We start from the raw sequence: 16,949 nt of genomic DNA on the forward strand, positions 1-16,949 counted from the left end.
CAAGGTCCTACTTGCTACTCCCTTGTACTCGTCCAGGACGATCTTGCTTATTACTTGTTACTTGCTTCCCTGACTGCTTCAAATTGTCAATCTATTTTGTGGATCACCGTGAAAAATATGGTTTTAAAATTTGAGAATTTTACAGTGTCACTTTTCTAATTCCTTAAGTAGTCAAAATATCAATGCTGAAGCTTTACAGTCATATTAGACATGTTCTTATGTTAATGCTTTTTCATGATATGAAGGACCATTATTTTGTATGTTTCAACTATTAATTTACTCATGTTGTACCAGCACAGGGTCATATTACTGGGTCTGTCCCCACTCAAGAGTTCCTCACTGAAGATGGCGTAATGCCAAAACGTAAATATTTAAAAAACCCCATCATCAACTCTATCAATTTACTATCATAAAACCAGCACAAAAAAGGCCACATTTTTAACAGCGCATGAACGTAGTTTAACCATTTCTGATGGTGACCAGAATCAAATGCTGAAATGCATATGAATAACCAAAGGACGACCAGATTATCTATCACCCAGCAGGCCCTCAACAAGAAATCTAAATTAATTATGAACATGCTAATTTTGCAAATGAATCAAATGGCAAATGCCTGAAACAAAAATAATCAAAATTTCAAATGTCAATGTTTAAAAAACAATTGAAAAGAAAACCCATTTGTGTCGGATTCGAATGCAGTTTCGCTAGATTAGAACCCGAGACCTTTACCTTGCCATTAAACATACACTTTAAAAGCCAATGCAGATTTAATTGTTCAACTTTCTATTTAAAAAAATTACATTACGTTATAAAGCGGCCCATAGACGATCAATATTATTGCACAATATTTTGGGCTGTGCAATTTAATTGATCGTGTGTAGATGATATTGAAAGTTTGTGCAATACATTGCATGATTTATGAAAAGTTGAAAATATATTGTACAACCATGAAAATATTGCACCGTCTGTTGGCATTATTGTGCAATATCAGTCAGTTTGTGAAATATCAACAAGTGCACAAAATATTGCACAAACTTCAATATCGTCTTCAAACTATTCATTGCACAAACAAAATTTTGTGCAATATTATTGAATGTTAAGGGGCAACCGTCAAATTATTGTGCAATCTATATTGTACAATAATATTGACAGTGTATGGGCCGCTTAAGGATGAGGAGAATTTTATAAAAGAAAATAGCAAGACGATCGTTTATGTTTAAAAAAATTACATAACAAAATTTATGTACATTGTTCTTGTCTTTATAATTATAGACATGACATAGTTTTATTGTACTACAGCGTCATTTTTTAACTGAGAAAAACACCTTTAAAAATAAAAAATAAAACAAATACTGGGATATCAGTCTTCTTTCGCCCCATAGTTTAAAAGTAAAAGTCAAAATTTTTAAGGCATACTGTATCCAGAAATGAAAAAAAAAAAAAAAAAATGAAAAGCAACATAAAACAAACGAGACATTTTTATACTTAATATTTGGAAAAATTATCACAATTCAAAAATTGATATGTACTCAAAAAGCTTGTTGAGCATTAAAATCAATTGGTGGGGGAGTTAAAACGAAAATATTATAAGTCTGAAATGTCGCCACCACCGAGGAAATCACCTCGTACGATCATTTCGTTAGACAGCTCGCTGTCGATGTCATCCAAGTCAAGATTGTCGTCGAATTCCAGATCATCGTCTTCTTGTTCGGGTGCATCCCCTCTACCTCGGTCAGCTTCTTCTATGACGTTTATGTTCAGCAGCCAGTCTGGGAAAGAAAATTCATCCCTCAAATTGTTTACTTCTTGACTAGGCGATGATCTAGAAATTGATGGAATTCCTGCAAGAGAATAACTGCTAGCTAATATTTCAGATCCGATTGTGGCTGTAGTAGATATGCATTCTGTGATTAGATGAGCATCACGACTAGAACTGATAAAGCTTTCTTCTTCGGAATCATGCTCCTCGGCTGCGGCGAGATTCGCCTGAGCAAGATCCTCTTGTATAAGTTGTTGGAATTCTAAAGGCTCTCCGACTTGCCTGTTATCTTCCATGTTATTGCCTTCTCCATCGCGATTGTTGTTTGCGACATCACCATTCTCAACATCATCGAACAAATGAGCTGCAGCCACTACGTTGTCATGTCTGACTTCTTCGTCTCCGGACTCATTCCCTTCAAAGCTCGATTCGCTCTCCGTTGTAATCTCTTCTACTTGCTCTGGAGTCAAATCCATATCCATGTTTATCGAATTTGGATATCCACTGTCAGGCGCCTTACTGTGGCTTCCTATCGTGTCGGAAATACTGCCTGAGCTGGCGATTTTATCACTAGAACAGGCGCCTCTGGCACAATCGAAGCCATCGTTTTTTTCCATATTCAAACTGAATCTGAAATTTTTATTCTTGCTCCTGCCGACAATCTGGTCACAAGATTTACAACGGTGAATAGAATCTTCATGTCTTGTCTGCACATCACTGGACGAAGTGCCGGGACATTTATTTACGGGGCTAAAATCCCTAGAAATGGGTGGAGTGGAACCATTTTTAGAAACACTTTCATACCCCTCTTCCATTATATCATTGGTATAAGTTTTATTCCAATCTTCTTCTTCTACACAAGCCGCAGACTGATATTCTACGATGTTGACGTCATTGTCCAAGTCGATTGATTCAGATGAACTAGGATGATGCAGTAAAACAACCACATCGCTCCCATCGTTCAAAGTCTCGACATCGTAACCTTCACGAATTAACGTAAATCTATAACAAGACAATTTGAAAAATTAACGGATTTGCAATGAATCGTGAAACAGTATCTGACCTTAAGAATTCTTCATCACATTGTACTTTTCCAACTATGTGATTCAAAATGGATGAAATGGGAATTTCTAATTTATCTTTGTTTAAGTAGCAGTCACCAGCATTCCATAAAAATGTCCTGACTTCAGAAGAAACCATTTCTTCTTTCAGCTCTTCTTCGGTCGTATATGGGTAATCTACATTCCTGATGATCCTATAAAATTCCTAGAAAAATCGTTTAAAACTGTGATTGGTAGAAAGTGCCAAAGTTATTTATTACTAACAATATAATAAATATTTATTTTTAGAATAAATTTTTGCCAATTAACACTTCAGTGTAAGTAATAAGGACTTAGACGTATTCATCCTCGAAGTATTTGATGATGTGAAATATAGTCAAATACAACCAAGTGACAAAATTATAGACACATTAAAAAATCACGATTTCAACAGTCAAAAATGATTTCTTTTGCCATTAGAATATTGTTCATGATATTAAAAGAAAATTAACTCTGGAAATGGCTTGATCTGATAATCTTATACAAATGTACATCCCAATAAACAGTATTGTTTTGATTTAGCTGCGACAGAATTATAGACACATTTTGTTTACGTTTATTTTATAACTCCAAAGGTTTATTCAGTATTCACTGTGAGTTCATTTGGAGTAATTCAAAGTTATTTTAAAATGCCCAAAGGAAGAAGATTTTCTGAGGAGCGCCGGTTGATTCACTTGCTCAATGAAGATGGAATGAGCTGCAGAGATATTGCCCGGCACATAAAACCAAGTGTTTCATCGGTATCGAAGATAATACGACTAGGTGAAGACCATGGAAAAGGGCATAGCTCTGGAAGACCTCCGTCCTTGACCAGAAGAGACAAATCGCACATCCTGCGCATTGCTTCAAACAGCTTTTTGACTGCCAATCCAAAAGCCATCGCAGAGAAGGCAGGTGTTCATGTTTCTGTTCGAACTGTTCAGAGATTCCTTAAAAAAACTGAAAACATAGTCCGAAGAAAACTGAAACGCAAACCAGCTCTGAAACCCTACCACAAACTAGCCCGTGTCAAATTTGCTGAAAACCACATTTTGAAAAATGAAGATTGGTGAAAAGTTATTTTTTCTGATGAAAAAAAATTCAATTTGGCCCGGATGGATACGCATACTACTTTCATGATCTAACTAAAGAAAAAATTTTGTCACGGCGCCAAATGGGTGGTGGATCTTTGATGATTTGGGGGTGTATTGGGTGTAATAAAAAAGGGAATCTTTGTTTTCTTGCAAAAAAAAGTCAATTCGGAATTCTACAAGAAATTACTGGACAAAGAAAAAACTAGTTTCAGCGATTTATGCCAAGGGACTCCAATATTCCAGCAGAACAACCCATACACAATGCAAAAATTGTTAAAGAACGGTTTTCACAGAACAGCATTGAAAAACTTGATTGGCCTCCACTCTCACCAGACTTGAACGTTATAGAAAATGTATGGGGAAAATTATCGAGGATGGTATATCAAGACTGTAAGCAGTACAACTCTGTCGACGAACTTAAAACAGCTGTCACCACTGTCTGAAATAATTTGCTTCAAGATTTGATTCAAAATTTGTACAAAACCATTCCAGAAAGATTACTGGAAATTACAATTAATCAAAGTTTTTAGTTGAGATGAAAAAAAGTTAATGGCACGAGTGGGATTCGAACACACGATCTTCGGCTTGATACGCCGCTGCTCTACCACTTGAGCTATCGTGACCTCGATCCACTCGGACTCCAACTTCCTATCTCAACCCCACCTTTTGAATTTTCCCTCCTTTTTGCCATTTTTCAAATGTCATGTAATCGGATTGGATTCTCGACGACAAATGAAATGGCCACAAAGAGCTTTAGTGAAGTGTACTTCATTTTAATTCATTAAATTCACTAATTTCATGGTCCGCTTGACCAATTAATACATTACAATTAATCAAGGTTTTTAGTTGAGATGAAAAAAATGTGAGAGAAAAAATGAGAATCCAATCCGATTACACGGCATTTGAAAAATGGCAAAAATGAGGGAAAATTCAAAAGGTGGGGTTGAGATGGGAAGTTAGTGTTCGAGTGGATAGAGGTCACGATACCTCAAGTGGTAGAGCAGCGGCGTATCAAGCTGAAGATCGTGGGTTCGAATCCCGCTCGTGCCATTAACTTTTTTTCATCTCAACTAAAAACCTTGATTAATTGTAATGTATTAATTGGTCAAGCGGACCACGAAATTAGTGAATTTAATTACTGGAAATAATAAAACTGAGTGGTAATGCCACAAAATATTATAACCTTGAGTTTAATTTTAGTATTTTAATAATCTTTTCTCTTATTTACTGAAAAATTAAAGTTTAATGAAGAAAAATATTTATTTCATGTGTTTTGAATAAATATTTGTAGTATAAACCCATTACATTAAAAAAATCATAACAATTAGGGAAGTGTGTATAATTTTGTCACTCGGTTGTAGTTCTTTTGTATTACTAACAGTTCTTTACAAATTGTGTAAAGACAAACAAAAATATTTTAAAAAACTAAGTAATAAGGGTATGTTTAAACACACCAAACATTTATAGTGTTGAGCCCAAGATGTAAGTTCTTAAAATATGCATTATAAATTATCTAAAGCATATGTTAGGGGCAAAATATTAGTAAATTTTACAAATTAAAATCCATTATATTAATAAAATAAATCCATCACTTTTATTATGAATGTTTCCTTTTAAAAGAACTATTTTAAATACAGCTTAATAAACAAGAATTGTTTTAAAACATGAAACTTTATGAGAGAAAATAATCACCTTAAATTCATTGGATTTTTCGATAAATAATGTCCTTCTAAAAAATGTCACTAATTGAGTACAGCATCCGAATTTGTCTTCTGATCCGGCGGGGCCGGGTCCAACGCCGCAGATGTCGAATTCGTAGTTGGGATAGCGTACAGTCAAATTCTCTGCCCTGGAACAATTAAAAACTTTCCAGGTTCGCTCAACTGCTTAAGTCTTCCATGAGAATATTTTTTTGTGAATTTTGAGTGATTGTGTTGTGAAAAATGCAGTTGAAACCCATTTTTTTCAAAATAGTGCATTAACATATGCTACAACATGTGATTTACCAGTCTCTGAACTGCTCCCGGCTCCATTCGAATTTGTGGTCATAGTGCCTGAATTTGGTAGCGTTGAGGTTCGGGAAGAAAACGTTAAAATCAGAATTTGGCGTCGTGAAAATTGCAATTTCCGGTTGGATTACGCCGAAAATGTTATACGGCAGTGCTTCTAGCACATCAGGATATAAATGCTCGATTCTGTAAACAAAAATAATAAATCAATAATTGTGCCACGACATTGTGGAAGGGAACAACATACAATTCGATGGCAATAATGACGTTTGTGTCTTTGAGATGGAGATCAGGGTCACTCGCACTTCCCAGTAGAACTTTTACGTTGAAAGGGAAAGGCCTTCGCTTGAGAAAATCGACATTCAGGGGTTCGACTCTGCGTTTAGAGTCTACCAGCACATCCTCGTCGATGTCGACAGCAATGTACTCTCTGACACCTTCCAAGTTCCTGATGTAGGGGAAAAACTTTATTGCTGAACAACCCAAATCAACAACCTAGCAAAAAAAATAAAGAACAATGCTGAATATTTTTCAGTTTAATATCAGTTTACAATTACAACTAATAAGTATTAATTTGTATATTATTATTTATGTCATGCCAGTGGAGAGAGAAACAGCAAATATGATGAGGTATGACTGGTCTGAATTAAAATTTAAAACAAAAACAAAAATTAAATCATAGTTTTATTTATAAATTCACTAGTTTCGTGGTCTGCTGACCAATTAATATCATACAATTAATTAAGGTTAACAGTTGAAAAATGGCAAAAAGGAGGGAAAATTCAAAAGGTGGCGTTGAGATGGGAGGTTGGTGTCCGAGTGGATTGAGGTCACAATAGCTCAAGTGGTAGAGCAGTGGCGTATCAAGCCAAAGATCGTGGGTTCGAATCCTGCTTGTGCCTTTGACTTTTTTATCTCAACTAAAAACCTTAATTAATTGTTTTATTTATACATCATTTAAGGCTATTATTCACATAATGATGATAATAAAAATTAAATGAAAAAAACTGCAAATTAAGTTACCGTATCGATTACAGAAACTTACTTTTGTTGATAAGAACATATATCAATACTATTTTTGGAGCATAGGATAAATTGTGAGGTAAAATGGGAGTCTCGCCATTCACAAGCAATCCAAGAATCGACTAGCAAGATTTAAAAGAAAAGAAATTTCAGAATGCAAGAGTATACAGAAAGGAAGCTTGGCTAATTTTATTGAAAGGACAACAAATCATGATTTACTATCAGATACACTTGCTCAGAGAAAACTTTTGCGAGGCGTTATGAGAAAGAAGTACAAACTTTGCACACCGGGAAAGTAATAAATTCATAGATGTGTACACTTAGATATTTTTAAAACTGAAAATTAGGAAAAAATCTCTTACAAATCACATGTCAAGGAAATCTTACAAACCCTGGATTTAAGCAGAAAAGAAGAAAGCAAATTTTGTTGCTGCTTATTACTGCCTATCTACTATACTATGTACTATCTTATATTGAGATCTTATCTGACGGATTGATTTTGTCGAGTCCGTCAGGGAACTGAATTCTCACCTTATATACGAATAAGGGCGGGGGTTCCCCAGGGAAGCATACTTGGCCCTTTTCTATTTTCCATATACACTGCAGATATTCCTACACACGTTAACATTTCGACACACATTCACTGATGATACAGTGATTCTTACACGCAATTCAGACCCCTCAATTAACACTCAACACTTACAACACCTGAATGAATTAACAATATGGTTCACAAAGTGGAGAATAAAGGTAAACCTAACAAAAAGCACACAGATCAATTTTACCTTATGTAAAAATGTCTGTCCTGCGGTGAGTATAAATGGAATTCCATTGCCTACCACTGACCTTGTGCGTTATCTTGGACTTTTTATGGATAAACGACTGACTTGGAATCCCCATGCAAGACTGAAAAGACAGCAAACAAACCGATGTTATATATTGTTAAAAAGACTACTCGACTCACGATCAAAATTAGACCTTGAAAATAAACTTTTAATTTACAAGACAATGATTAGACCTCTCTGGGCGTACGGTTGTGAAGTGTGGGGCTCAATCAAGGATTCAAGTCAAATTATAAATGCTCCTTTTTACGTTTCAAATTACACTATCCATAAAGACCTACACATCCCATTTGTACATGAACTCATCAAAACCCGATATAAAAAATTTCAACAATCACTGAACACAACAGTAATCTATTCGAACGAAATTTATCACTTCCAACCCTACCTCAAAATCCTCCAAGACGACTGAAGCGAAAGTGGCCCCGAGACCTTCTCATTGTGTGAAGACTGAACAAGGTATCAGTGTGAAGGAGTGTTACCACTGGGCAACTTCTCCTACAAGAGCCTCAAATGATTCAACATATACGAACATATTTACTTTATACATCACTTGCAGTTGTAAATAACAAATAAATGTAATTAAAAAAAAAAAGCTTGTTACTGCCAAGCTTTCGACCTATTTTAAGGTCATGATCAGGACAATAGTTAAGGTTGTTTTGTCCTGATGATGATCTTAAAATAGGACAAAAGCTTGGCAGTAGCAAAGAAATTTGCTTTCTTCTTCAAAACCATACCTGGATCCAGAGTGTTCCTAAGTGAAACAGTGTTCAATACTTGTAATACTAAAAAAAGAAACTCTTGAAAGAAAAAAATTCAAAATACCGGAGAAAACAGAAAGAAAAGTTTAAAACAGATTTCATGACAGGACAAAGCAAGCAAATGCTACAAAGAAAGCTTATCAGACTGTGTATTATAGCTTCACAGAAGAAAATGTTTTGGAATATACAATGTAACAGTAAAATAACAGAAAGTACTAAGTGTCAAACAGCAAATAATAAAATTCTATATAAGATAGACTATAAGAGACATTTGTATAGCAGTAGATAAGGGTATAATTTCTAAGCAATGACAGTCCTTCCTTAGGCCCATGCAAACTAAGCATCACCTAGCAGGATTAGTAGGAAAAGAAATTTTACAATTTAAGAGGAACAGGGAAAAAACATGCAATGGGTTTCTAGACAAGGCACAGAAGATACTACAAGAAAATATTCGAACCTCCAAAATATTCACACAACCAAAATCTCATAAAAGAATATGTTTTGAGATGTACAGTCGAAACGTGGTATAATTAATGAAAACATGACAATAGATATTATAACAACAAATTATATCCAGGCTGTCCCCTCCATGCTAGAGGCAGGAAAGCGAGAACGGATAGTACAGTCTAGCCTAGGCATTGGAAGAAAAACAATAAGAAAAAATCCATCTGAAAGCCAGTCAAATCAGATTTGTATCCACTTTGATTTGTATTAATATAAATAACAATTAATTAAGGTTTTTAGTTGAGATGAAAAAAAGTTAATGGCACGAGAGGTGCCTAAATCTCAACTAAAAACCTTAATTAATTGTAATGTTTAATTGGTCAAGCGGACCACAAAATTAGCGAAATTAATATAAATTATTTCTGTTGTGTGGCCCATTTTCATTTATGGTTTTTTGTTTGGTATTTTCCATTTTGGTTATCAAGGTTGATTATTTTAATTTTGTAGACTGAAAGTTAAATTGGAAAGTATTTTATAGATGTCGCATTTTACCCCTAGCATGAAAATCCTAATAAACAACTCCAACCCTTAATTTTTCTGGGCAAAAGAATTTACGCCATATTGGCTGAACATTTGGGCCCTGTCAACTTATTTACACCCTTGAAAATAATCAAAATATTTATTCGATTTGAAATTTTTTAAAAATGATTTTCGCTTATCACTTTATTATCAAATTTAATTTCAGTCTATATGTGCTTAGCAGTGATAATTGATTGTATTAATTATTTCAATTAATCCAACACGCTCTGCTACCACTATTTATTGTTGGGTCCTTTAAGGAATGATTATAACCCGTCTTTTAAGGTTTGATTAACCCCATTGAGGCCGATGATCTGCCTCAAAATCAAAGGAATTTTAATTTGAAATAATTATGAACACAACTGCAGAGAGACACCTCTATTTTGTTTCTTTTAAAACGAAAAATGTATTTCCTTATGAATCAAGATACGTTAAAAAACATAAAACAACAAAACATGAATCTTTGCTTACAAACTAACAATATAAGAATAATTAGACACCATGAGAATAATATAGGCCTGAAGAGCAAAATTAAAATAATCAACCTTGATAATCAAAATGGAAAATACCAAACAAAAAACCATAAATGAAAATGGGCCACACAACAGAAAAAATTTATATTAATAAAAATCAAAGTGGATACAAATCTGATTTGACTGGCTTTCAGCTGGATTTTTTTCTTATTGTTTTTCTTCCAATGCCTAGGCTAGACTGAACTATCCGTTCTCGCTTTCCTGCCTCTAGCATGGAGGGGAGAGCCTGGATATAATTTGTTATAATATTTGATAGAAAACGAATTTCAGATTGCAGGAAAACAAAAGGAAAATTTATGCAGGTTTCACGACAGCAAGGCAAATACTGCTAATAAGCAGAAGAGTCTCTGGTTTATTATTAGACTCCGTAGCGACATAGTTTCAAAATAGAAATCATTTTGGGATGTACAGCACATCTTTCATAGCAACAATAAGTACAAACTTTTCCACCCAAGAAAGGAATGTTAGTAGATTAATCATGACCACCTTGAAAAAAGAGAATTACTTATTGATCAGACTTTCCTTATATCAAGTCAATCCAAGCAGGATTCGAAAGAAAAGAAATTTCAGAATTCAAGAGGAACAGGAAAAAAACTTATAACTGGTTTCTCGGCAAGACATGAAGACACTGCAAGAAATCAGCAGAACCCCTGATCATACCGTCGAGCCAAACAGTTCAGATAAAAATATGTTTTTTTATGGACAATAAAAAGAAAGAAATACAAACCTTTGCCATCAGGGCAAACAATAAAATGGGTAAATGAATACACTACCTAAGATGTTTTTATAGCAGAAGATAAGGAAAAAATCACTCACAACATGAGGCATGAAACTACAAACAAGAATTGAAAAATGTCGGGATTTCAGGATGTCAGTCATTAAGAAAGAAGATGAAAAGTATTAACTAATTTCTTGAGATAATAATAAGTGATAAATTCATAGATGAAACATGTATACTGCTTAGTGATTGAATAGCTTTTTGTTGAGCTTTGGTCAACCAGATAAATGATCCGGTTATTTTGGGTCTCATTTCTGCAGTGTATAGCCAGAGGGCCATTTTCGGTTTAAATCCCCAAGATTTGCCTAGGGTTCTTCCTATGGTCATTAGGGATATTTTACTTTTTGCTATAGCATGCTGCAGGTGAGTGTTCCAGGTTAACTTCTTATCAAAGATTATTTCTAGCTTTATAACCTCGTTTTTTAATTGCAACATTTCATTATAGAAACGTAGGACTTTTATTTCTATGTCTCTTTTCTTGGTGAACGCCATTATTACCATTACAACAGCCACAAGGGCAAATAATAAAATTCAAAAATGGATCTGGATAACCAGACACAAAACATACTGCAGAGTAGAAAAGACTGTTTCATTTATTATGACTGTGTAGCCGTAAAACGTGTTTTAGACATACAGCACTTGAAGAACAAAGTACAAATTGGAAACGGCGTGACACAGTGCTTCTCACTGTAAAGAAATGGTCTTTGGTTCAAATCCAATGGCCCTGCATTTGAACCCAACATGCTTACAATTGGGCTTCTTTTTTTTCTTTCTTTTTTTCAAAAGCACCGTAACCCTGAGGGTTCATATAACTTTGTAGATGAAATACCATTGTTACAAAAAAAAGTGCAAATAATAATATTCAAGGATGAATCTTGTATTGCAGGAGATAAAGTGAGAATTACTGAGCGATGACAGTCTTTTCTTATACCCAGACAACCCAAGCATCTCCAAACAAGATTTGAAAGAACAGAAATGTCTGAAATCTAGAGGAACAGAAAAAAGCTTGAAACATTTTTCATGTTTGTGCAAGGAAAATACTACAAAGTAGACAACTGTTTTTTTTATGACTGTGGAGCCATAAAATAGCTGAAAGATGTGTTATAGATGTACAGCCCAACCATGAAATACAAGTACTACTGCCACAAACAAGAGCAAGTAATAAAATTCAAAGAGGAATCTTGTACAGTAAGGAGATAAGATGAGAATTACTAAGGCATGACAGTTTTTTCTTAGACCCAGACAACCCAAGCATCTCCAAACAAGATTTGAAAGAACAGAAATGTCTGAAATCTAGAGGAACAGAAAAAAGCTTGAAACATTTTTCATGTTTGTGCAAGGAAAATACTACAAACTAGACAACTGTTTTTTTTATGACTGTGGAGCCATAAAACAGCTGAAAGATGTGTTTTACACGTACAGCCCAACCATAATACAAAGTACCACTGCCACAAACAAGGGCAAGTAATAAAATTCAAAGAGGAATCTTGTACAGTAAGGAGATAAGATGAGAATTACTAAGTCATGACAGTTTTTTCTTAGACCCAGACAACCCAAGCATCTCCAAACAGGATTTGAAAGAACAAAAATATCAGAAATATAAAAGAATAAAAAAAAGCTTGAAACAGTTTTCATGTTTGGGCAAGGAAAATACTACAAAGTAGAACAAACTGTTTTATTATCAGACAGCAGACACAAAACTTTGCAGGCCATGTTTTAGATATACAGCACAACCATTAAATACAAAGTACCACTGCCACAAACAAGAGTAAGTAATAAAATACAAAAATGAGTCTTGTATAGCTAAAAGTATATAGTTTTGTATGTATAAGGTAAGAATTACGAAGCAATTGATGACAGTCTTCATATAACCTCAAAATTGAAATACCCTTGTTTAAAAGAAAAAAAATTAGAAATGGCCACAAGGGCAAGTAATAAAATTCAAAGTTGTCTTGTATAGCAGGAGATAAGGTGAGAATTAAGTGATGACAGTGTTTTCTTAGACCCAGGCAACCCAAGCATCTACAAAAAAGGTTTGAAAGTACAGAAATGTCTGAAATCTAGACAACAGGAAAACACTTTAATAGGTTTCATGTCTGGGTGTGGAAAGTACTGCAAAATAGAAGAAACTGAATTATTATCAGACAGTGGGAACCATGACAATTTGCAGAGGGACATTTTTTAGATGTAAAGAACAACCATGAAATACAAAGTACAACTGCCACAAGGGCAAGTAACAAAATTCAAAGATCTCCAAGCAAGAATTGTAAAAAAATCAGAATACGGAAAGAAAAGTTTAAACGGTTACTTGACAAGGCATGGGCAAAACTGTAAATAAGCAGAGAAGGCTCTGATTTTTTGTCAGACTTTGAGCTATATATCATTGCAGAAGTACACATAGAGGAGACATTGGTATAGCAAGAGATAAGATGAGAATTACTAAGTCAAGACAGATTTTTCTTGGACCCAGGCAACCCAAGCATCTCCAAGCAGGATTTGAAAGAACAGAAATGTTAGAAATCTAGAGGATCAGGGAAAAACTTCTAACAGGTTTCATGACCAGGCATAGAACATACCGCAAAGTAGAAGAGCCTGTTTTATTATAACTGTGGGCCCATAAAACTTAGCTGAAAGGTGTGTTTTAGACGTACAGCGCTTGAAAAACAAAGTAACAATTCGGGCTATCGGTGTCCAAAATGATTTAGTATTGCAAGGTGCTTCTTACTGTAAAGTAATGGACTCTGGTTCAAATCCAACGGCCCTGCTGCATTCGAACCCGACATGCTTACAATTAGGCTTTTTTTTTTTTTTTCAAAAATACCGTAACCCTGAGGGTTCATATAACTTTGTAGATGAAATACCATTGTTACAAAAAAAAAAGTTCAAATTGCCATTAGTGCAAATAATAACATGAAAAGATGAATCTTATATAGGAGGAGATAAGGTGAGAATTACTAAGCGATGATAGTCTTTTTTTAGACCCAGGCAACCCAAACATTTCCAAGCAGGTTTTGAAAGACAGAAATCTAGAGGAACAGGAAAAAACTTGTAACACTTTTCATGTTTGGGCAAGAAAAATACTACAAAGTTGAACAAACTGTTTTATTACGACAGTGGAACCATGAAACTTTGCAGAAGGACGTGTTTTAGATATACAGCACAACCATGAAATACAAAGTACCACTGCCACAAACAAGGGCAAGTAATAAAATACAAAATGAGTCTTGTACAGCTACAAGTATATATATATATACACACACACACACTAAGCGATGACAGTCTTTTCTTAGACCCAAGCGTCTCCAAGCAGGATTTGAAAGAACAGAAATGTCTGAAATCTAGAGGAACAGGAAAACACTTGTACATAGTCCTGCCATAAGTTCTGTTACAAGAAAAAAGGCCATTAGGGAATAGAGAAACTTGATAATTTGAAAAAGAAATTTATTTTAAAAAATCCAATATTTTTTAAGATTGAAATAAAATAATATTACTCGAAATGACCACCTTTTCACCTTTGACCTTTCACACAAGCTTTTCGTCTTCGGGGCCAATCATCTATGGCAGTATGCAACACGTCTTGAGGAAATTTCTCAACTGCTTTTAGCAGAGCGGACTTGAGGCTCTCTAAATTGGCGTGTTTCCTGTGGCAACCCATAAGCTCAAGATGGGACCACACCTTGTAGCCCAGAGGATTCAAATCTGGGCTTCCCGAGGGCTAATCTGAAGCCTTAATGAATTCCGGAACATTCTCCTCCAGCCACTGCTGAGTTGTTCGGGCCTTGTGCGCAGGAGCTGAGTTCTGTTGGAAGACCCAATGAGTTCCAGAAAAAAGAGTAGTACTTAAGAGCTTTACTACTTTCTCAAGGATTCTTAGTAATTTTTCGCCCTTGTTTTGTCTCCTTGCTCACACTTTCTTCGAATTCGGTTTTCAACCGCTTTGATGGCATTTTTCGTCCTCACAGAGCGAGGACGGCCGGACCTTGGTTTGTCTTTAATAGATAGAGTATCTTTGAAGCGATTTATGGTGCGCCACAAACATTCGATTTATTCCTAACGATTTCAGCATCTTGAAAATCTCTGATTTTGATTTACCCGCCTGTGCAGTGCGATGATGGCATGACGGTTTTGTTCAAGGGTACGTTCCATCTTGACATTATTAATTCTCAATAACAACTGAGTAAAAGAATTTAGCATTATATCAAAGGTAAACAATAGGCAAGAGAGCAAGGTTCGCCAGGCGTTTGTTTGGGATTATTTTCAACGTGAATGATTGTAACAGAACTTGGCAGGACTAGGTAATAGTTTTCATGTTTGATCAAGGAAAAGACTATAAAGTAGAACAAACTGTCTTATTATCAGACAGTAGAACCATGAAACTTTGTAGAAGGACATGTTTTAGACGTATGAAATACAAAGTACAACTGCTACAAGAGGAAGTAATAAAATTCAAAGAATCTTGTATAGCAGGGAGATAAGATGAGAATTATTAAGTCATGACAGTTTTTTTCTTAGACCCAGGCAACCCAAACGTCTCCAAGAAAGATTTGAAAGAACCGAAATGTCAGAAATCTAGAGAAACAGAAAAAACTTGTAACTGGTTTCTTGACAAGGCATTGAACACTGCAAGAAATCAGCAGAACCACTGATTTACATCATACTTCAGATGTAAGAGTAAAGTAAATAAGTTATAACTTCGCCACCTGGGCAAGTAATGTAAATAGTATAAGCACTGTAAGTCTTAACAGGATATAATTTAAAAGACATCAAAAGTGATTCGTATGGAAAATAAAGTCTGATACCTTGTTGATTCCTCCGTAGTGGAGCTTCTTTTTGAGGATCTCTTTGACCGTTTCGTACCTCTGGACGCTGACGAGTGGATAAAACCTGATATCCTCGTTGTCCGGATCGACGACCGCCTTCGCCTCCACCCTGGGCAGTTCGAATCGAAAAGGGCTCGGCCTCGACTGGGCCGGCTCGGGCTCCTCCTCCAGGAACAGGCACCTCCAGAGCGAAAGGCCGTACTTGACCAGAACGACGAGGGTGACGATCATGTTAAAACGGGACGTCGGATCTGCCCATCCTCCCCGGTAAACGTCAGTTATGCGTAAGTTATGATTAATAACCATTCGAGGATAGTCGCCGATGCTGACGGCACGCCGATTCTAGCATAACACCGGATGGCCGGACTCATCGCCTGTCCACTGTAAACATCCTCAGCTGATAACGTTTATCATAAAAGAAGATGGCCGTGGTCGCAAACGCGGGATTACAAGACTTTCATCATGATTAAACAAATACATTATCGCTCCCTAAGGTAAATACTTTAAATACATAATTAATAATAATTAATAATTTTACAATTAATGACAAGGTCGAAGTACTGAAGGCTTGATCGAAAAGAAGAAACATGAAGAAGGAACTTGGCTTCCTCCCGCCTCTTTTATTTACCATCAAATTTATATTTAAAATGTTAATTATTTTAATAATATTAATAGTAAACGGATTGATATTTTAAATGTTTAACAAATAAATTAATTAATTTCAATGTACACAAGAGAACCCATTATAAAAGTTTAAAAAATCCTTTCTTATTTTATTAATTGAAATATTAATAATAACATATATATTATACAAAATTAACCCAATTTACAAAAAAATGTTTAAATTTAGAAATAAATATAAACTATAAAAAATTTAACAATATATATCTAGAATATTGGTTATTTTTTTGGATTAAACACATACCAGAACGGGAAGAATGGGCCAAAGGCAAACTCCTGTTTGGTATACTGATGACTACAAAATCGACAAAGGTACATGAGCTGGAGTATTCAGAATGAATTCAAAGACCGATGGTAAACCTCAGTAAATATGCTATAGTTTTTCAGACTGAAATCATAGCGATTGAGCAATGCGCCAGAGAAATATCACACACTAGGAATACATTCCTGGAAGAAAGCCGTTTTCTCTGACAGCCAGGCAGCACTCAGGGCCCTAGCCTTATGCAAGGCGAAGGCAGTGTTTGGAACTGTATGGAAGCCCTGATGG

At 35.2% G+C, this 16,949-nt stretch overlaps 1 protein-coding gene across 1 annotated transcript; it reads right to left on the reverse strand.

Moving 5' to 3' along the window:
• Nucleotides 1–1,209: 1,209 nt before the first annotated feature.
• LOC106666382 lies at nucleotides 1,210–16,124 on the reverse strand. The gene is made up of 6 exons (XM_014393553.2): nucleotides 15,701–16,124; nucleotides 6,189–6,436; nucleotides 5,939–6,127; nucleotides 5,625–5,781; nucleotides 2,823–3,025; nucleotides 1,210–2,761 (listed from the first exon to the last, which is right to left on the reverse strand). The coding sequence occupies exons 1-6, from the start codon at nucleotides 16,025–16,027 to the stop codon at nucleotides 1,585–1,587; spliced, it is 2,301 nt and encodes a 766-aa protein (XP_014249039.1). The 5' UTR covers nucleotides 16,028–16,124; the 3' UTR covers nucleotides 1,210–1,584.
• Between the last annotated feature and the right edge of the window lie 825 nt (nucleotides 16,125–16,949).

The sequence above is a fragment of the Cimex lectularius genome, unplaced genomic scaffold, assembly GCF_000648675.2.
Source record: "Cimex lectularius strain Harlan isolate CLEC.00 unplaced genomic scaffold, Clec_2.1 scaffold62, whole genome shotgun sequence".
NCBI lineage: Eukaryota > Metazoa > Arthropoda > Insecta > Hemiptera > Cimicidae > Cimex > Cimex lectularius.

Coding starts and splice junctions, on each gene's coding strand:
- LOC106666382 (XM_014393553.2), bottom strand. CDS start 16,027: ATGGTTATTAATCATAACTTACGCATAACTGACGTTTACCGGGGAGGA. Junction 6,128..6,188: donor GTCATTATTGCCATCGAATT/GTATGTTGTTCC, acceptor TTTTGTTTACAG/AATCGAGCATTTATATCCTG. Junction 5,782..5,938: donor CGGGAGCAGTTCAGAGACTG/GTAAATCACATG, acceptor TAATTGTTCCAG/GGCAGAGAATTTGACTGTAC.